The sequence below is a fragment of the Somniosus microcephalus genome, chromosome 15 (assembly GCF_052327205.1).
Source record: "Somniosus microcephalus isolate GS21.2 chromosome 15, FLI_Smic_1.0, whole genome shotgun sequence".
NCBI classification, from domain to species: domain Eukaryota; kingdom Metazoa; phylum Chordata; class Chondrichthyes; order Squaliformes; family Somniosidae; genus Somniosus; species Somniosus microcephalus.
The window spans coordinates 17,363,441-17,384,672 of NC_141001.1; the positions used below are offsets into that span (position 1 = coordinate 17,363,441).

The 21,232-nt window shown below is 46.7% G+C and overlaps 1 protein-coding gene across 4 annotated transcripts in view; it reads right to left on the reverse strand.

The window, feature by feature from the left end:
- LOC147106565 (high choriolytic enzyme 1-like) overlaps positions 1 to 21,232 on the reverse strand; it is a 392,254-nt gene that overhangs the window by 185,985 nt on the left and 185,037 nt on the right. For all 4 annotated transcript variants that reach the window (XM_086007518.1, XM_086007519.1, XM_086007516.1 and 1 more), the window contains exon 10: positions 9,116 to 9,234. In XM_086007518.1, coding sequence (XP_085863644.1) covers positions 9,116 to 9,234 — 119 coding nt within the window. The remainder of the gene's footprint in view (positions 1 to 9,115; positions 9,235 to 21,232) is intronic.

The window sequence follows — 21,232 nt, forward strand, 5'->3', positions numbered from 1 at the left end:
ATGGGCCAGTGCGACGCGAGAGGGCCAAAAGGCGAGGTCCTTACCATTGCCGGGCAGTGGAGGGTCGGATACACCGCACGCTGTGGGGACAATCACACGGGCTCCCATGAGCACACACACGCGCTCCTCCAGCCGAGTGAGCTTCTGCAGCTTGGCGCGGCCACCCCTGGCACGGGCCTGGCGATTAAACGCTACTTTAGCCTGCAAGAGAAAGGACGGGCTGTAAGTGCGCAGTGAAGCCCTGATGTAGTGTGCACTGCCTCCCATGGTGGAATAGCTTGGACAGAGTGAAGCCCTGATGTAGTGTGCACTGCCTCCCATGGTGGAATAGCTTGGACAGAGTGAAGCCCTGATGTAGTGTGCACTGCCTCCCATGGTGGAATAGCTTGGACAGAGTGAAGCCCTGATGTAGTGTGCACTGCCTCCCATGGTGGAATAGCTTGGACAGAGTGAAGCCCTGATGTAGTGTGCACTGCCTCCCATGGTGGAATAGCTTGGACAGAGTGAAGCCCTGATGTAGTGTGCACTGCCTCCCATGGTGGAATAGCTTGGACAGAGTGAAGCCCTGATGTAGTGTGCACTGCCTCCCATGGTGGAATAGCTTGGACAGAGTGAAGCCCTGATGTAGTGTGCACTGCCTCCCATGGTGGAATAGCTTGGACAGAGTGAAGCCCTGATGTACTGTCCACTGCCTCCCATGGTGGAATAGCTTGGCCAAAGTGTAGAGTGCCGAATGGCCATTTGATGCTCATGACTGTCCCAATGCTGCTGGCTGAGGGCTGGCCAATAGGACTTTCAGGTCCCTTTGCCCATCATGTCAGGTGTACATGCAAGAATGAGGAGGAGACTGGAAAGGCTGCTCACCCTCACAATCCTGGTCAGGTCGTTGTATTTCTTACGGCATTGTTTGTGGGTCCTGGGGGCCTCGCCGGTGAACGTCACCCTCTGGGCGATCTGCTTCCAGGCTTTGGTGTAGTCATGGTGGGTTGGATTCCTCCCACTCTCTGGAAACAAGATCTTGCGCCTCACCTCCAGAGCTGTGACCATTATGTCCAGATCACCCTCTGAGAAGCGCAGGGCACGCTGACGGGCCTTCTCTGGCGTTGCCATGACTCCCTGGGGCTGAGCAGTAGTGTTGAGGCCTCTTTGCAAGGCTGCAGTGTGCAGGGCGTGGCAGCAGACCAATTCGTCCCTTCCCCCTTTAAGAGCTGGTCGGCACCACGGGGTCTGCTGTCAGTGCAAAAATGACCGCACCCGTGCTGCGCCCCGCCTGGGCGCTATCCCTCTGGACCGCCGGCTTAGCGCCTAAAGGTAGGAGTGCAACGCCTCTTTTAGCGCTCCACCACTCTCTTAGGGCGAAGCCACTGAATTTCCGGCAACGGGGCGCTACTTTGGGGCGGGCGCTAACTTCGGGCGGGCGCTAAGGTTAGCGCCCCAAAACTGTCTATACTGAAAATCTAGCCCCAGGTCCCATTGCTCTTGCACCCCCTCAAAACAGTACCATTTAGATTATACTGCCCCTCCATGTTGTTTCTCCCAAAGTGCATCACTTCACACTTATCTGCATTAAATTGCATCTGCCATGTGTCTGTCCATTTCATCAGTCTGTCTATGTGCTCCTGAAGTCTGCTACTACCCTGTCCACTAATTACTACCTTGTCATATTTTGTAGCATCTGTAAACTTCAAAATTGTACTCCCTCTACCCACATCAAGAGCAGAGGGATCTGAGGGTGAATATTCACAAATCCTTGTAGGTGGCAGGGCAGATTGATAAGGCAGTTAAGAAATGTATGGGATACTTAATAGGAGCATTGAATACAAAAACAAGGAAGTCATGCTAAACCTTTACAAATCACTGGTTAGGCCTCAGGAGTATTATATACAATTCTGGGCACCACACTTTAGGAAAAATGCCAAGGCCTTGGAGAGGGTACTGAGGAGGTTTACCAGGATGATACCAGGGATGAGGGACTTCAGTTATGTGATGAGATTGCAGAAACTGGGGTTATTCTCCATAGAGCAGAGAAGTTTAAGGGGAGACCTAATAGAGGTATTCAAGATTATGAGGGGTTTTGATAGAGCAAGTAGGCAGAAACTGTTTCCTCTGGCTAGGAGCTAGGTACCCAGAGGTCATAGATTTAAAATTGGCAAAAGAACTAGAGGGGAAATGAGCAGAATTCTTTTTCACACACAAGGTTGTTAAGATCTGGAATGCACTACCTAAAAGGGTGGTGGAATCAGATTCCATAAGAACTTGCAAAAGGCAATTGGATATGTATTTGAAGAGAACTAATTTGCAGGGTTATGGGGAAAAAGACAAGGTGTGGGACTAAACTCTTTTAAAGCGCTGGTACAGACATGATGAGCCGAATCGCCCCCCCTCTGTGCTGTTATCTCTTGAGTCCTCCAAGGATCTATCCTTGATCCCCTTCTATTTCTCATCTACATGCTGCCTCTTGACGACATCGTCCGAATACACGTCAGGTTCCAAATGTACGCTGACGACATTCAGCTCTATCTCACCACCACCTCTCTTGACCCCTCCACTGTCTCTGATTTGTCACACTGCTTGTCCGACATCAGCGTTATGTTCATTAATAACTAGTCGTTTTTATTAAGAACAGCTAGCTTTTGCTAGACACTTTATTGAGCACATGTGGACTAGGTACAGTATCTGTAGAGGCCTCCATCTTGACTGCTGCCTTGTGGGTAGCCTAGTGCATCCTGGGTAGCCCACTCTTATATACATACAGCACCACCTAGTGTACCATTCTAGAATGACAGGTTACTGATCATTACATCCCCCTTTCTTTGAGGTTAAACAAAATCAGTATCAATCAATAACAACATAAACATCTTCAACAGTCAATACATTTTCAATGTAGTTTTCTTTTTTACTTCACGTGTGGATCTTCTCAGCACAGGTAAGTCTGATGTGTTTTCATGAGAGCCTGTATGTGTATTTCTGTTAGATTGTTCTGGTGGTGAGTGGCAAGATTCAGTTGCGGCATTGTCATCGATTTGCTCTTCGATAGTCTCTTGTGTTTTTAGGAGGGAACGGCGGTTCCTCCTGAGAATCTGTCCTTCCTCAGTTCTAACAGTGTATGACCTTGGTCCTACTTCCTCAAGGACTGTAGCTTTCCTGTTCCATGCATCTGGATCCTCAATCCTGACAACATCATCCCTTGTCAATGGTTTCAGAGTTTTGGATGACTTGTCATAGTATGATTTCTGTTTCAGCTTTAACAGTTGAAGTCTCTGTCTCAGTTCCTTACTCTGCTTTTCTTTTGCACAGCAGGGTAGCGTGGTATGCAACTTGCGACCCATTAGGAGTTCAGCAGGTGAAGAACCAGAGTCTAAAGGTGAGGCTCGGTAGCTCAGCAGGGCGAGATAAGGATCAGACTTGCTTTCTGTCGCTTTCTTCAGTAGCTGCTTGAGAACTTGAACACCTTTCTCTGCCTTACCATTCGACTGAGCATACAAAGGACTGGATGTGATGTGTTGAAAGTCATAATGTGCTGCAAACTGTTGCCACTCCTTACAGTTGAAGCACGGACCATTGTCGCTAACGGCAATCCTGGGAATTCCATGTCTGGCGAAGATGGATTTCACATGCATTATGACACTGCTTGCTGTGGTGCTTGAGAGCAGCGCCATCTCAGGATAGTTAGAACAGTAGTCAATCACTATTAGATAGTCTTTACCATTTAAATGAAAAAGGTTCATACCAACCTTTAGCCATGGTGCTGTTGGTATGTCAGCTACTATCATTGGTTCCTTTGCTTGTTTGTTTTGGTGTTTCTGACATGTCTCACATTTGCCTATCATGTTCTCAATGTCCTTATTTATGCCAGGCCAATAAACAGTGGCCTAGAAATTGAGTAGCCTTAGCGCCGCATTTGAGGCGCTAGAGGGCCTAGCGCCGGAGTTATGGCCAGTTGGGAAATTGAGTGGGGCCCTTCCGTCGGCGTTAAGCCGGTAGCGCTGCGCCGGCACCGATGACGTCATCGGTGTGCGCAGCGTCCCGGTTGCCATGCCGACGGGCCCCAGCGCCGAAATTCAGTTGCGGCCGCCTCGCCCGTGGCAGCCGCAACTAAGACTCTGGCAACCGAGTCTTCCCCGAGTTAGCGCCGGCGCATTAAGGTCGCGCGGCGGCCGGCCGCTTTCCCGTCGGCTGCCTGCCCGCACCTCCCTCCCCGGACTCCTCCACCACCCCCCCCGCGGAACAGATGCGTCTGGCCTGCAAGCCCGGCACTTGTCCGAGGTGCCGGGCTCATTTTTTCAATATTTGAACGGACAGCGGGCGGGTGCAGGCAGCTCCTCCTTAACTGAAGGAGGAGGCCTGCACTTCCCCAGCCTGCCGCACCGCATCGGGTGCCGCAGCGCTGGATTAGCGCCGCAATTCGGCACTCAGCGCCCATTGGGAGGCGCTCACGCCCGCCAGTAGCGCCGGCAGCCGTCTGGGCGCGGCGCTACTGAATTTTTGGCGCGCGCAAGGGAATTAGCGCCGGCGCTAAATTTCCGGCGCTAAAGCCCTGGCGCGGCGTCAACTCAATTTCTAGGCCAGTGTCTCTTGCTCTCCTTTTGCATTTTTCAATTCCGAGGTGTCCCTCATGAATCCTTTTGAGCATGTCTTGACGTAGAGCCTGTGGAATGACTATTCTGTTCTGTTTTAGTAATAGTCCACTTGCGACACTCAATTCTGACCTTATGTGAAAATATTTTGGACAGGAACCTTTTGGCCAACCATGATGAATGTTCTCTATTACTGTTTGTAATACTGTATCTTTTACTGTTTCTTCTGCTATTTGCTTTGATTTTGTGTCTGACACAGGCAGCGCAGCAGTGACCATACTCACATGAACATCCACGTCTTCTTCAGTAGAGCTCACATGACTCATTGTGGGTGCTCGGGATAGTGCATCTGCTAACACTATGTATTTGCCTGGTGTGTAGATCAGTTCAAAGTCATATCTTTGCAGCTTCATCGTCAGTCGTTGAATCCTTGGAGACATCTCATTCAGGTTCTTTTTTATGATGGCAACCAGTGGGCTGTGGTCTGTCTCAACTGTGAAGGTGGGAAGTCCATATATGTAGCCATGAAACTTTTCTAGTCCAACTACCAAGCCTAGACATTCCTTTTCAATCTGGACGTATCGACACTCAGTATCAGTCATAGACCTGGAGGCATAGGCAACAGGCTTCCAATCTTCACCCTCTGCTTGTAGCAAGACCGCACCTAGGCCATCTTTTGATGCATCCGTTGACACTTTGATTCTTTTTGTTGGGTCAAAGAAGGTGAGTACAGGTGTGGTCGACAGCACTGTTTTGAGGTTTATCCACTCTTGTTCATGTCTTTCTTTCCATGCGAACTAATTTGTTTTACGTAGCAGGTCTCGCAGACAGGCTGTCTTGGCTGACAAGTTAGGAATGAACTTTCCAATGAAGTTTATCATCCCCATGATGCGTAGCACTCCTTTTTTGTCAGTGGGTCGGGGCATTTTGAGTATGGCGTTTACTTTTTCCATATCTGGCTCTATTCCTTTACCAGATAGATTATCTCCTAGGAAAGTGACTTCCTGGGTGCCAAGCTGACACTTGGCTTTGTTGAGCTTCAGTCCATTCCGGCGTATGCTCTGTAGCATTTTAGTCAGTCTCTCATTGTGTTCTTTCAGTGTGGAGCCCCAGATGATGATGTCATCAACATAGACCCGAACTCCTTCCAGACTTTCAATTATGTGTTCCATCGCTCTATGAAAGATTTCAGATGCAGATATTATCCCGAAAGGCATTCTGAGGAAACAATACTTGCCAAATGGTGTGTTGAAGGTACAGTATTTGGTGCTCTCTTCATCCAGTTTTAGTTGCCAAAATCCTTGTGAGGCATCGAGCTTTGTAAAATATCTGGCACCTGACATTTCACTGGTGATTTCTTCTCGCTTGGGAATCTGGTAGTGTTCACGTTTTATGTTTGCATTTAAGTCCTTTGGATCCATGCATATTCTTAGATCATTGTTCTTTTTCTTTACACATACCATGGAGTTAACCCAGTCTGTTGGCTCTTCGACTTTCCTGATGACTCCTAGTGTGGTCATTCTGTCCAGTTCATTCTTGAGATGGAAACGCAAGGGTGCTGGAACTCTCCGTGGAGCATGTACCACTGGCTGAGCATCCTCCTTTAGCTGGATCTTCTATGTGAATGGTAGAACTCCAAATCCTTTGAACACATCCTGGAAATTACTCACTACAGAATCCACTGAGTCATCTGGTCTGCTTATGGCACAGTTTCTACGGCAGACTCTCTTGACCAGTTCTAAGTCTTCACAAGCTTTGTCACCTAGTAGTGAATCAAGTCCTTCAGCCACAACAGAAAACATGAGATGATGCACTTTGTCTTTGACTGTCACTTTAAGTCTGCATACACCTAAGCTATCTATTTTCTGTCCATTATACTCCTTCAGTAGTACTGACTTTTTCTGTATTTTGGGCTTTTCTTTCATATTTTTAATGTCACTCATACTGATTAAGTTTGCTTTTGCCCCAGTGTCTAGTTTCAAGGTAACTAATGCTCCATTTACCTGCAGTGGGATCATCCATTTGTCCTCTTTTACTGCATTAATTTTATGTTCAGCATTGTCCATCTCTGAGGGCTGCACATTTTCTGTATCATTTTTGACATTGTCACATGACACCATTCCTACAAAAAATGTCTCACTTAAATCAGTGTCTTCAATCACATTAACTCGTTGCCCTTTCTTTGTTTTTACTTTTGAAAAGCATTGTTTGGCAAAGTGATTCTTTCCATTACACTTTGTGCACATTTTTCCAAATGCTGGGCATTGTCTTAACTGGTGTTTGTAATCACAGTGTTTACAATTAAAAATGTCATCCTCCGATTGCTTTTCATTTCTGTTCTGCCCACGTTTCTTCCCCCTGTAGGACACAGCACCGACAGCAGCATTATCACTCATTACAATTGCATCATTATTGATTTCACTGAAAGTCTTCGCGTGCTTTCGAGCTAGCTCGCTGGCTTGGCATATTTTCACAGCAATTTCCAATGTTAGTTCGGTTTCTCTCAACAGACGTTCGCTGACCTTTTTATCATGAATACCAAACACAATCTGGTCACGAATCATGGATGATTTCAGCTCAGAGAAATTACATGTCTGTGCTTTCAGTTTCAGATCAGTCAAAAAGCTATCAAAAGTCTCATTTTGCTGCTGTGTCTGAGAACGGAAGATGTACCTCTCATAGGTTTCATTCTTTTTGGGAGCACAATGTGCATCAAACTTCTTTATCACATCGTCTAATTTTTCTCTGTTCTCCTCTGGATTAAATACAAATGTATTAAATACCTCTATCGCCTGTGGGCCGGCAACCGTGAGCAGCAATGCTATTTTCCTTGCGTCTGGCTTCGTACCGTACCCGATGGCAGCAATGTAGAGTTCGAATTGTTGTTTAAAAGTCTGCCAATTGTAGTCGACATTTCCTGTGAGTTTCAAACGCTCTGGTGGCTTCAAATTCTCCATGTTGCGTTGCACAATATTCAGCAGATCTTACCAATCCTGGTACCATGTTATGTTCATTAATAACTAGTTGTTTTTATTAAGAACAGCTAGCTTTTGCTAGACACTTTATTGAGCACATGTGGACTAGGTACAGTATCTGTAGAGGCCTCCATCTTGACTGCTGCCTTGTGGGTAGCCTAGTGCATCCTGGGTAGCCCACTCATACAGCACCACCTAGTGTACCATTCCAGAATGACAGGTTACTGATCATTACAATCAGGAGAAATTTCCTCCAACTAAATATTGGGAAGACCGAAGCTATTGTGTTTGGTCCCTGCCACAACCTTTGTTCTCTGGCCACCAATTCTGTCCCTTTCCCTGGCAACTGTCTGAAGCTGAGCCTTTCACAAACTTGGTGTTGTGTTTGACCCCAAGATGAGCCTCCGACCACATATCCACTCCATCACCAAGACTGCCTACTTCCACCTCCATAACATTGTCCGACTCTGACCCTGCCTCAGCTCATCTTCTGCTGAAATTCTCATCCATGCCTTTGTTACCTCTAGACTTGACTGTTCCAATGCTCTCCTGACTCTTCCACGCTACATAAACTTGTGCTCATCTAAAACTCTGCTGCCTTTATCTTAGCTCTCACCAAGTCTGGTTCACCTATCACCCCTACGCCTGCTGACCTACATTGGCTCCCCGGTCTGCAACACCTCAATTTTAAAATTCTCATCTTTGTTTATAAATTCCTCCATGGCCTCGCCCCTCCCTATCTCTGTAATCTCCTCCAGGCCTACAACCCTCGGAGATATCTGCGCTCCTCCAATTCTGGCCTCTTGAGCATCCCCGATTTTAATCACTCCACGATTGGCAGCCATGCCTTCCGCTGCCAAGGCCCTAAGCTCTGGAATTCCATTCCTAAACCTCTCTGCCTCTCTATCCTCCTTTAAGGAGCTCCTTAAAACCTAGCTCTTCCCTTCTGTGGCACGGTGTCAAATTGTTTGATAAAGCTCTTGTGAAGCACTTTGGGATGTTTTGCTACATTAAAGGTGCTATATAAATGCAAGTTATTGTTGTTATAAAATTCTATGATTCTACTTACTCTGGATGGGAACTTCCAACGCTGGCACAGGCAAGCAATCCAGCGGAACTGATTTCCACTGTATTTGTGGTCTGGTACGGGTACAGATAAGATGTACTGGGCACTAAAATTGACCCTGTGTCGCGTTGGGTTTTACAGTGGTTTATGTTTAATTTACTAAACACATAATGATCTGGACATAGGAACTGATGGAATAATATCAAAATTTGCTGATGATACTGAACTGAGAGTTATAGCAAATTGAGGATTGTGAAAGACTGTATGAGGACATATATAAGCTAACAGGATGGGCAGATAGCTGCAGAAGCAGTTCAATGTAGAAAAATACATTTGATTTTCCTCTATGTGTTATGGTCAGGTGATCCTTTATGCACAAGTACAGTAGGAGGAAAATCTACCACATGACTGTATAATTTCTGCTAGTTTCTCAATTAACTGCATATTGTTTAGATTTTTGCTATTTTGTGTATGTTTCTTTTGCAGTTACCACATACCTTATGATCCCAAGGTGCTCTGATCATCCACTTGCAGTTGGCATAACTAGGATACAAGTCTGGATAATTTGGGGAGGTGAAACTTCCATCATTTTTAGTGAGTAGGTTTCCACATACCTCTAAAATAAATCAAATCAGAACATATAAAAGTAATAGCTGTATGTTGCAAACATGAAACAAAGATTATGGGGGAGAAATTCGGTTGTTAGTGCCATCGATTAACGCCTAAAGAGGCCGAGAAGTGGGGCGCTAGCCAATTTCCGGGCGATGCCCCATATTGAGCATGCATTTAGCGCTGGCGCTAAATCTTAGCGCCCGCTCATGGGCGCAGGCTGATTATGACGTCATTTGAGTGTGCAACGCCTTTTGGGTGCCCCGGACCGGAAATTCAGTGGCGCCCCCCTCCGTAGCGCCTGCCGCTAATAGTGACAGCTTACCTGGACCTTACCAAGTCGCTCTCGGGCTGGAGGAGCGTTATTTAAAGGGAACTGGTGTGGTTTAAAAGCGGCAGCCACTTTTGGAGCACAACTTCCTCGACAGCTACAAAGAGTTGCTGAGCTACACACTGAGAGCCATTTGACCACTGAGCCAGTGCAGACAGACGATCTTCAGCCTTCTGACCATCACCTTGCTGTTGGTGAGCCTTGACAACGGGGAACCTTCCTGTGGGCACTTATTATGGGGGCTGCATTGGAGGGGAATGTCCTGCTGCTGAATCATCTGGAAAGGGCACTGAGACGCTGGGAGAGGGGGGCGGGCATGGCCAGACGGAGGAGGGCCAACAGACGTCGCCACAGCAGACCTTACGCTGGCAGGGTTTTCCGACAGCAGTTTTCCTACATGAACATGCCGGAGGAGCAGTGTGTCAGAAGGCTGCGATTTAGAAAGGAGGTGGTGACTGAGCTGTGCCAGCTGCTTCAGCCAGATCTGCAGCCTCAGATAAGGTGCAGGACATCTCTGTCAGTGGCTGAGAAGATGCCTGCTGGCCTGAATTTCTACGCGAGCGGCTCTTCTCAGGCTGCGCGTCAGAGGCTGATCAGAAGTAGCTTCTAGGCCCCTCTCACGGAATGCTTGCTGCCATTCCAAGAACAGGAATGGAACCGGTCTGATACCCCCAAGCCTGTGAAGGGCAAGATGCATGTAAATAGCAGGCATGGCCATTGTAAATGAAGAAAGTGTTTCATTACACAAAATGTGGTTCCTTCAAACATGAGAAAGCTATGGCAACAGAAAGCAAAACTAATACACTGACACATAACTGCCTCTCACACCCGGGAGACTGTCCAAAACATAAATCACATTCCGACCATCTTCCTTGGCCTTGATTCCACTGCGCCAACCAAAGCATCCAATGCCCCATCAGTGAGGCGTTCCGCCCTCTGCCTCACCCTTTCCATGTCTTGCTAGGCTGGTGCGCCACAGGTAGGCTCCCACCGCTTTGAAGGCCTACAAGGCAGTGAGTGTGTCTGGTGATGCCAATTGACCTGCCCCTTTAAGAGCTGGCCGGCGCCAGTGTGTCTCAGGGAAAGTGATTATTGACAGCACCCTCGCTACGCCCCGCCGCCGCAAAATTGGGTTGCGCCGCCGGGTTAGCGCCTTAGGAGTAGTGTGCAGCGCCTGATTTAGCGCCGCAATCACCTTTAGGGGCGCTGCAGCCCAATATCGTGCTAGGTGGCGCTAAATTGCGCCTGGCGCTAAACTTTGCGCATCGCCAGGACTAGCGCCCCAAACGCGGCTATACCGAATTTCTAGGCCTATGTATCATGTAGAGTCTTTGTTATTCTGTTAAGAGGACATTCTCCACACACCACTGAAATGAGCTGGCAGAGCAGCATGTCCAGGTGATGTCAGTTTACTAATTTATTCATCCTTTGTATATAAATTGAGAACCAATGAGCCAATGAATGTATTTATTTGATAAAGAAATGAAACAAATAGTTAAGAGAATTTTAAGTGCTTTGGAAAATATTACCAGGAAGAATTTGGAATTGTACAATGCTCTGTGATCATCAGAGCACTGGAAAACCCAAGCGTTAATGGGAAAAGAATCACTTGTATAAGCCATCAACTAATGGTAGAGTGATTTGAGTGAAAACTAAATAGTCATGAATGTAACTTTGGTGGAAGGCTGCATGGTGTTAACTTGCCTAATTGTGTAGAGTGCCAGACTCTGCCAAAGGCTTTGGAGATATCAGGGGAGAAATTGGCTAATCCTCGAAAATGAGTGTGGGGATCGCGGTACACGATTAACAAGTGCCCGTTCACTGCATTGCAGGCAACACGGTAAATTGGTGCTGCCTGCTGCTTTACAGGATTGCTGTGTACAGCCAGCGCTCCCTACACTGTTCATTGGCTACACACATCAGCAGGGGCCCCAATATTGTGAGTGGCTAGCGCTACACCTTTGAGAGGGAAGGTGCACTGGAGGGCGAGGTCGCACACTATTTCTGCTGCAGAGGGCTCAGATGAGGACTTCAATGGGCCAGGCTACAGAAGAAGGCTGATGGGTGAACATAACCAAATACTTGGTGCACTGGAAATCCTGCGCTCAGGGTCAATTAGCATGGAGGAGTCCAGCACCAACTTGGCACACGCCTTTGCGCAGAGCTTGGAGCCCATTCTTTGCTACATGGAATGGGAGCTCACCTCCATCAGCACAGCTGTGGAACCCACCACGATGCAGTGTCTGATGGCCGATGTCACAGCTTCCATTGCAGCACAAACAGCTTCCATCACAGAAGGCTGCTGCCATCAAGGCTCTGAATACCAGTTTTCAAAGGGGCATTCAGGGCGTCACAGCAGTTTATCAATCTGTTCTCCAACAGACCAGTCGTATTGCTGAGGCACTGCCCCGGAGAGTGGCATTGGCTCCATGGAGCATGAACCTGCTGCTCTCTCACAGGATGCCAGCATTCGTCCTCCCACTTCTGCCACTCTGCCAGTGCCCTTCCTGTTGTCTATCAGCCAGCCAGCCCAGACTGCTGCAGCCCAAGTCTCTTAATGCATTTAATGATCTAAATTGACGCCCCCGCCGCTTGGTGTCAGGTCTGTTCAGTGCTGACAGACCCGACATCTGGGAGACTCACATGGAGGCAGTATGACAGCGGGTTCCAGATCCGCTGTCAATCTTTTCTATTTTGATATCTGACCCGCCTCCGATCCTGCTCTCACAGCGTTGGTAAAATTCCAGCCTAAGGGAATGCTCAAAGATGATTAGTTAATTTTTATATACATTATGTCATGATTGTATTTATAAAGTTGGATTAGAATGTGCATTTTCTGGTGGTTTTTATTTTTGTGTTGTCGGAAGGAGGACGATATGATGGTTAGTGATATAGGAAAGTGTAATGATCAATAACATGTCATTCTATAGTGGACACTAGGTGGAGCCGTAGAGCCGTGTAGAGCTGTATATAGCTGTATGTACATTAAGACTACACTACCCAGCTGTATGTATATTAAGACTACATTACCCATGAGGCACTAGGCTACCCACAAGGCAGCAGTCAAGATGGAAGCCTCTACAGATACTGTACCTAGTCCACATGTGCTCAATAAAGTAACTAGCAAAAGCTAGCTGTGTTCATAATAAGAATGTCTACTTATTAATGAACATAAGATGGTACCAGGATACCAAGAGTTGTAAATATCTGCTAAAAAATTGTGAAAAGCGACATGGAGAATTTGAAGCCACCAGAGCGTTTGAATCTCGAGGGAAATGTCGACCACAATTGGCGGATTTTTAAACAACAATTCGAACTCTACACTGCTGCCATCGGATTCGGTACGAAGCCAGATGCAAGGAAGATAGCGTTGCTGCTTACGGTTGCAGGCCCACAGGCGATAGAGGTATTTAATACATTTGTATTTAATCCAGAGGAGAACAGAGAAAAATTAGAAGATGTGCTAAAAAAATTTGATGCACATTGCTCTCCCAAAAAGAATGAGACCTGTGAAAGATACATCTTCTGTTCTCGGACACAGCAACAAAATGAGACTTTTGATAGCTTTATAACTGATCTGAAACTGAAAGCACAGACATGTAATTTCTCTGAGCTGAAATCATCCATGATTCGTGACCAGATTGTGTTTGGTATTCATGATAAAAAAGTCAGGGAACGTCTGTTGAGAGAAACCGAACTAAATTTAGAAAATGCAGTGAAAATATGCCAAGCCAGCGAGCTAGCTCGAAAGCACGCAAAGACTTTCAGTGAAATCAATAATGCTGCTGTCGGTGCTGTGTCCTATAAGGGGAAGAAACATGGGCAGAACAGAAATGAAAAGCAATCGGAGGATGAAATTTTTAATTGTAAACGCTGTGGTTACAAACGCCAGTTAAGACAATGCCCAGCGTTTGGAAAAATGTGCACAAAGTGTAATGGAACGAATCACTTTGCCAAACAATGCTTTTCAAAAGTAAAAACTAAGAAAGGGCAACGAGTTAATGTAATTGAGGACACTGATTTAAGTGAGACATTTTTTGTACGAATGGTGTCATGTGACAATATCAAAAAGGATACAGAAAATGTGCAGCCCTCAGAAATGGACAATGCTGAACATAAAGTTAATGCAGTAAAAGAGGACAAATGGATGATCCCACTGCAGGTAAATGGAGCATTAGTTACCTTGAAACTAGACACTGGGGCAAAAGCAAACTTAATCAGTACGAGTGACATTAAAAATATGAAAGAAAAGCCCAAAATACAGAAAAAGTCAGTACTACTGAAGGACTATAATGGACAGAAAATAGATAGCTTAGGTGTATGCAGACTTAAAGTGACAGTCAAAGACAAAGTGCATCATCTCATGTTTTCTGTTGTGGCTGAAAGACTTGATTCACTACTGGGTGACAAAGCTTGTGAGGACTTAGAACTGGTCAAGAGAGTCTGCCGTAGAAACTGTGCCATAAGCAGACCAGATGACTCAGGTGATGAAGCAGAGAGCCCATCAAGGATGAAAAGGCCAAAGGGTATCCATGTCTTCAAAAAGCCTAGTTTCTCCAAGAAGAAAGAAAAAGACTTTAAGGTCAAAGAGAAGCCAAAGGAAGAAAAGCACAAAGAGGAAAAACACAAGGAGAAAAAGTCCAAAGATATAACCACAGCAGATGTTGTTAAGCAGTGGAAAGAGAAAAAGAAAAAGAAGAAGCCTGCACCAGAGCAGGAAGCAGTTCCGGTGGATACTCCGTCTTCCCTCAGGCCAATCTTTGGTGTTCCATTAGCCGAGGCTGCTGAGAGGACTATGCTGTATGATGGGATCCAGCTGCCAGCAGTTTTTCGAGAGTGCATTGACTACATTGAGAGTTATGGCATGAAGAGTGAAGGAAACACTGAAGCCCTCTCCAAGCAAAGATCGCAAGGAGACCTCGATCTATACAAGAGCAGATCGATGACAATGCTGCAACTGCATCTTGTCATTCACCGCCAGAACAATCTCATGAAGACACATCAGACTTACCCGTGTTGAGAAGATCCACACGTGAAGTAAAAAAGCCTGATAGACTTAATCTTTGAGTACAATGTAAAGCTTTGAAAATGTGTTGACTGTTTTGAAAATGTTTATGTTTATAGAGCACTAACAAAAGTGTTACTGATATTATCTTTATTGTTTTCTTGAAAGTTGATTGATATTGATTTTGTTAAACCTCAAAGAAAGGGGGATGTAATGATCAATAACATGTCATTCTATAGTGGACACTAGGTGGAGCCGTAGAGCTGTGTAGAGCTGTATATAGCTGTATGTACATTAAGACTACACTACCCAGCTGTATGTATATTAAGACTACATTACCCATGAGGCACAAGGCAGCAGTCAAGATGGAAGCCTCTACAGATACTGTACCTAGTCCACATTGTCCTCAATAAAGTAACTAGCAAAAGCTAGCTGGGTTCATAATAAGAATGTCTATTTATTAATGAACATAAGAGAAAGGTAAAATGAGGAGGTGTGTTTGAGGTTATCGGCATCACCCATTAATTATTTCATCACACAGAGCCCGGGCAGAAAGGAGCCGTCTACAATGTAGCCTCCCTTCCTCTTCCTCCACTTCATCCTCCCCCTTATGCTCCTGCATCTCAGCTTCTCGCCTGGTGTCAACGGTAGTTCCCTCATAATGGACAGATTGTGCAGCATGTAGCAGACTACCACAAATCTTGATACCCACTCAGCTGATTACTGCAGGCTCCTCCCGAGCGGCCCAGGCAGGGAAGCGTTGCTTGAGGACGCCAATGGTGTGCATTTATCTTGAGCCTGATGGGAGGGATACCAGTAGGAGCAAAGATTTTACTGAAGTACATAGGAAGATCCAGCAGGAATAAAACTTGATTTTGCCATAATGGTCGGCCAGAGAAGCAGGGGGGAAGGAGGCCACAAAGGCAATTAATGCAGCGAATGTGGGAGGAGATTGCCAGGGAGGTCATAGGCCGGAACACTGCCCCAACATGGGTCCAGTTCTGCAAAAACTTTAATGATTTGACAAAAGTGATCAAGGTAAGATCCCATCTCACAAACACACTTCTCAATAACTGCACCACCAGCAGCATCACAACCTCAACACACTGCATCCACCATCTAACTATACACTGACCCTAACCCTATACACTGACATTCACACAACCCATACTACTGCATCCTTCACAGGCACTACTCACACCTCAGACACATCTCACAGCTCTTCAACCATGTGAGACATCACACAAACACACCTGCCAATACATTCATTCACAATTACCAATCTCTCTCTTCCAGGACAAGGTATCACATAATAGGCACCAGCAGCGCCTAACCAGAGGATGGGAAGCACAACTCCATGAGATTGCTCCCCTTGAGGAGACAGTACTGGCAGTAATCGGGGAGGGGGTGGCACATGCCGTGGCCACAGGCAGAACAGGGGACATATCGCCAAGAGGTATGTGACCACACATAGAATCATAGATTTTACAGCAAAGAAGGAGGCCATTCGGCACATCTTCTCCATGCTGGCCGACAAAGAGCTATCCACCCTAATCCCACTTTCCAGCACTTTGTCCGTAGCCTTGTAGGTTATGGCACTTCAAGTGCATATCCAAGTACTTTTTAAATGTGATGAGGGTCTCTGTCTCTACCACCCTTTCAGGCAGTGAGTTCCAGACCCCCATCACCCTCTGGGTGAAAACATTTCTCCTCAAATACCCTCTAAACTTCCGACCAGTTACTTTAAATCTATGCCCTCTGGTTATTGACCCTTCTGCTAAGGGAAATAGCTCCTTCCTATCCACTCTATCTAGGCCCCTCATAATTTTATACACCTTAATTAGGTCTCCATTCAGCCTCCTCTGTTCCAAAGAAAACAACCACAGCCTCTCCAATCTTTCCTCATAGCTAAAATTCTCCAGTCCAGGGAACATCCTTGTATATCTCCTCTGTACCCTCCCCAATGCAATCGCATCTTTCCTGTAATGTGGTGACCAGAGCTGCACGCAGTACTCTAGTTGAGACCTAACTACCGTTTTATACTGCTCTTATATTCTATGCCTTGACTAATAAAGGCAAGTATCCCGTATGCCTTCTTAACTGTAGTGTATGTACTTTGCAGAAGGATCTATATTCTGCAGCCCCTGTATACTGCAGTACCAGTAGTGACCACCCCTGTATATAAGCCTGTGTAGTAACTTTTGCATAGTAGTTCCAGTTTGTCTCCACTCAGGAAAGACCTGTTATAACCAACTCCTGCAGTCCGTGTCTCAATTACACACGGACATAATACTGGCGACAAGCAGATCCGAACTTACCTACAGTCTGCACCACCTCATGGGGATCCATCCCTGAAGCGAAGTTGTCAGAGTTCGAGGCCAGAAGGAAGAAAGAACAAAAAAAAAGAAAAAAAAAACAAACAGAAGAAACGGGCGTCGACCGTGGGCAACCGCCTCTGATTCATCGGAGTTGAAGATTTGCAGGAGAGGCTGTCAAGAGCGGGGCTTGGTTATCCTGTCAATGGTGTTCCAGCTAATCGGGCTGGTGGCAGGTAGTACACTGATCCTTCCTGGGTTGCGGCGGGCTAGAGCTTGATCGGGTGGCTTTTCAACGGGGCCGAGCAGCGTTGTCGGAAAGAGGAGAGAGGGTGGAGCACACAGGGCGCGGCCGGTGCTACGAAGCCAGGCAGCGTACAGACCCGAGAAGAGGGAGGAAAGTGTCCCGCAGGGTTGCTCCGACGACAGGGAAATAAAAGAAATTAGAAGCGCAGAAAGCCGCGAGGAGCTGCAGTTTGCCACGGGAACCACAGAGAGCGGCGTTAGCAGCAGCGCGGGGGGAAGTGCACGAAGACCATAGGGCGTCGCCATCAAGGCATAAAACGCCAGCAACAGCGCTAGCAGCAGCGGGGAAGACGGAAAGCGTGGGAGGCGCCATTTTGTTAAATCGAGGAAGAAGGCAAAGCGCGGGAGGCACCATCTTAGATTTCCAAGATGCCGAAGACTGGCAATATCACTGCCTTCGATAATGCAATAGAAGACTGGACCACGTATGTGGAAAGAGTCGAAGTATATTGCGAGGCAAACAAAGTAGCCGATGAGAAAAAGGCATCGGTACTACTAAACATAATGGGCGCAAGAACGTACGGCCTATTGCGGAACCTGATTACTCCAGCCAAACCGATGGCGAAGAGTTTTAACGAAATTGTTGATATCCTACAGGAACACCTAAATCCTACACCGCTGCTGATAGCAGAAAGATTTAAATTCCACAGGAGAAGTCAGCATAAAGATGAGAGCAATGCTGATTACCTTACGGAACTACGCAAGCTATCAAAGCACTGCCAGTTCGGAGCAGGACTGGCAAATACCCTACGGGACAAATTTGTCTGTGGACTCCTGAGTGAAGGAACCCAGAAGAGGTTACTCTCAGAGAAAGAGCTGACGCTAGATAAGGCTCTCAGCGTGGCAGTATCGTACGAAGCAGCAGCAAGGGGAGCTGCGGAAATACAGCAAAAGCCACAGGAATACGGCACCCACGAAATGACACGGGGATTTGAAAAATGTTATCGCTGCGGCAGAACAACCCATGACCAGAAGGACTGCTGGTCCAAGGACAAAATATGCAGGCAATGCGGAAAGATGGGACACATTGCATGAGTTTGCAGGTCTGGGAAGAAGACTAACGACAACAAAAAGGCTACTAAGGAACAGTACAGGAAAGTACAAAAGATGACGGACAGTAGTTCCGAAGACCAGATGAGCGATAGTGAATCCGGGAACAAGAGACTAAGCTGTCTCAAACTTCACAACGTAATCGCAAAAGAGGATCACCGAACCATTTGGGTCACCCTCACGATAGCAGGGTCCCAAGTCAAAATGGAATCGGATACAGGATCAGCCCTGACCGTCATGAATCGACGAGACTACGAGCGGCTATTCTCACACATACCCTTGAAAGAGGCATCCATTGTCTTGAAGACATATACGGGGCAAAAAGTGTACCCCAGAGGGAAAATAAGGGTGCCTGTCGAATACAACGGGAAGGAAATACAGAAGTTGTATCTGTACATACTGCAAGATGGTGGACCACCGTTATTGGGACGTGAATGGATCAGAAAGATAAGTTTAGACTGCCACTCCATTCAGGCACTGACGGTGGCTAGTAAAAAGGATGACGACGTCACACCTGGACGATTGTCAAAAATCTTAGCTAACGCCAAAGAGGTATTTCAACAAGAACTGGGAACTCTTAAAGGCGTAACCGCCTCGATAAAAATAGAAGAGAATGCAATTCCCAAGTTTTTCAAAGCAAGACCGGTACCATATGCAATTCGCCCAGCCGTCGAGGCAGAGCTAGAGAATCTGGAGAATGCAGGCGTGTTATCTAAGGGAGACTGGAGCGAGTGGGTGACACCCATCGTTCCTGTCATGAAGAAAACGTTAAACAATAAGTCTGAGGAGCCAAGGAAGGTTCGCATCTGTGGGGACTTCAAGGTGACGGTGAACCCAGTCCTTCACACAGTACAATATCCTCTCCCGAGGATAGATATTTTCGCCTCACTATCTGGAGGGAAGCGTTTCACAAAAATTGACCTAGCACAAGCATATTTGCAGATGGAGGTTGAAGAATCCTCTAGGAAGTATCTCACGATAAACACTCGCAAAGGTCTTTACCAGTATAATCGACTGGTATTCGGAGTAGCATCAGCTCCGGCGATATGGCTAAGAGTGATGGAACAAGTCCTGCAAGGGATTCCGGGGACTCAGTGTTACTTGGACGACATCCTAGTGACAGGTGAAGATGACAGTGAACACCTTGCCAACCTAGAGCAGGTGCTCACTAGACTAAGAGAACATGGGCTACGAGCCAATCGCCCCAAGTGCGAGTTCTTTAAGAAACAGATATCGTATTGTGGCCACGTAATTGATGAAGAGGGGTTACAGAAGTCCCCTGACAAAATTGAAGCGGTAGTTAAGGCTCCAGCGCCTGAAAATGTGTCGCAACTGAGGTCATTCCTCGGATTGGTGAATTACTACCATAAATTTTTGCCGAATTTGTCCACAATTCTGCACCCACTGAATGCCCTACTACAAACTGGAGTAGCATGGAAATGGAGCGATGAATGTAAGCGGGCCTTTCAGAAGAGTAAAGACCTAATCACTTCAAGAGAAGTATTGGCTCACTACAACCCATCACTACCGATAAGACTGGCGTGTGATGCGTCTCCCTATGGCATTGGAGCGGTACTGTCACATAAATTCCTTGATGGTTCAGACAGGCCGATAGCTTTTGCGTCACGCTCGTTAACTTCAGCCGAGCGTAACTACGCCCAGATTGGCAGAGAGGCCCTCAGCCTGGTGTGGGGGGTGAAGAAGTTCAATCACTACCTGCACGGTCAGAAATTTACTCTACTAACTGATCATCAACCTCTTGTCTCCATTTTCAACCCTCAGAAGGGCGTCCCGATAATGACAGCACAACAGCTACAGAGGTGGTCCCTTTTCCTAGGGGCACACCAATATGACATAGAGTACAAAGGAACTAAACAGCATGAGAATGCTGATGGATTGTCGCGCCTACCGTTGCTGACGGTGGAAGAAGCACCTGCAGTGGATCCAGTGGAGATATTCCACTCGACCATAGTCGAATGTCTCCCTGTAACGAATGCAAACATAGAAAAGGAAACACGAAATGACCCGACACTCTCCTGGGTCTATGATTTAACAGTGAAGGGATGGCCAGCATATGGCAAACCACTGTTGCCAGCATTCTCGCCGAGAAGAGAACAGCTGTCAGTGTGCAGAGGAACCTTGATGTGTGGATCCAGAGTAGTAATTCCACCCAAATTGAAGGATAGAGTGCTCAATGAGCTTCATGAGGGTCATCTGGGAGGGGTAAAAATGAAGAACTTAGCCAGAGCGTTTGTGTGGTGGCCGGGAATCGATAGAGAAATCGAAGAGGTGACCAAGAGCTGTACAGGATGCCAGAAGGTCCAAAACGCCCCACCACAAGCCCCTCTACATCCATGGGAGTGGCCCTCATCTCCATGGCAAAGGGTGCACATTGATTTTGCTGGTCCATTTATGGACTCGATGTTTTAATTGCGGTGGATGCACATTCAAAGTGGCCAGAGGTAATAAAAATGTCCTCAACCACCACAGAAAAAACTATCACAGTCTTACGAACCATATTCGCCAGAAATGGGCTGCCTGAACAGATTTGCTCCGACAATGGACCACAGTTTGTGTCTGAAGAGTTCCGGAGGTTCTTAAAGAACAATGGTGTTAAGCATTACACATCTGCACCATATCATCCAGCCACCAATGGTTTGGCTGAGAGGTTCGTTCAAACATTCAAGAAGGCTATCAAGGCAATGTGTAATGAAGACATACCCCTACAACACAAGGTGGATAACTTCTTGTTTGCCTACCGGAATGCGACACATGCGGTTACCAACCAAACTCCAGCCATGATGTTCTTCAATCGAAGACTACGATACCGCTTGGATTTGGTTAAGCCAAACATCAGAAGAGATGTGGAGAACAGGCAGTTTCAGAATATGAATGAAAGGCCGACCAGGAGTTTTAAGATAGGTCAACCAGTTTTGGCCCGGGACTACCGCACAGAGAAATGGCAGCCAGGAACGATCTGTACACGGCAAGGACCTCT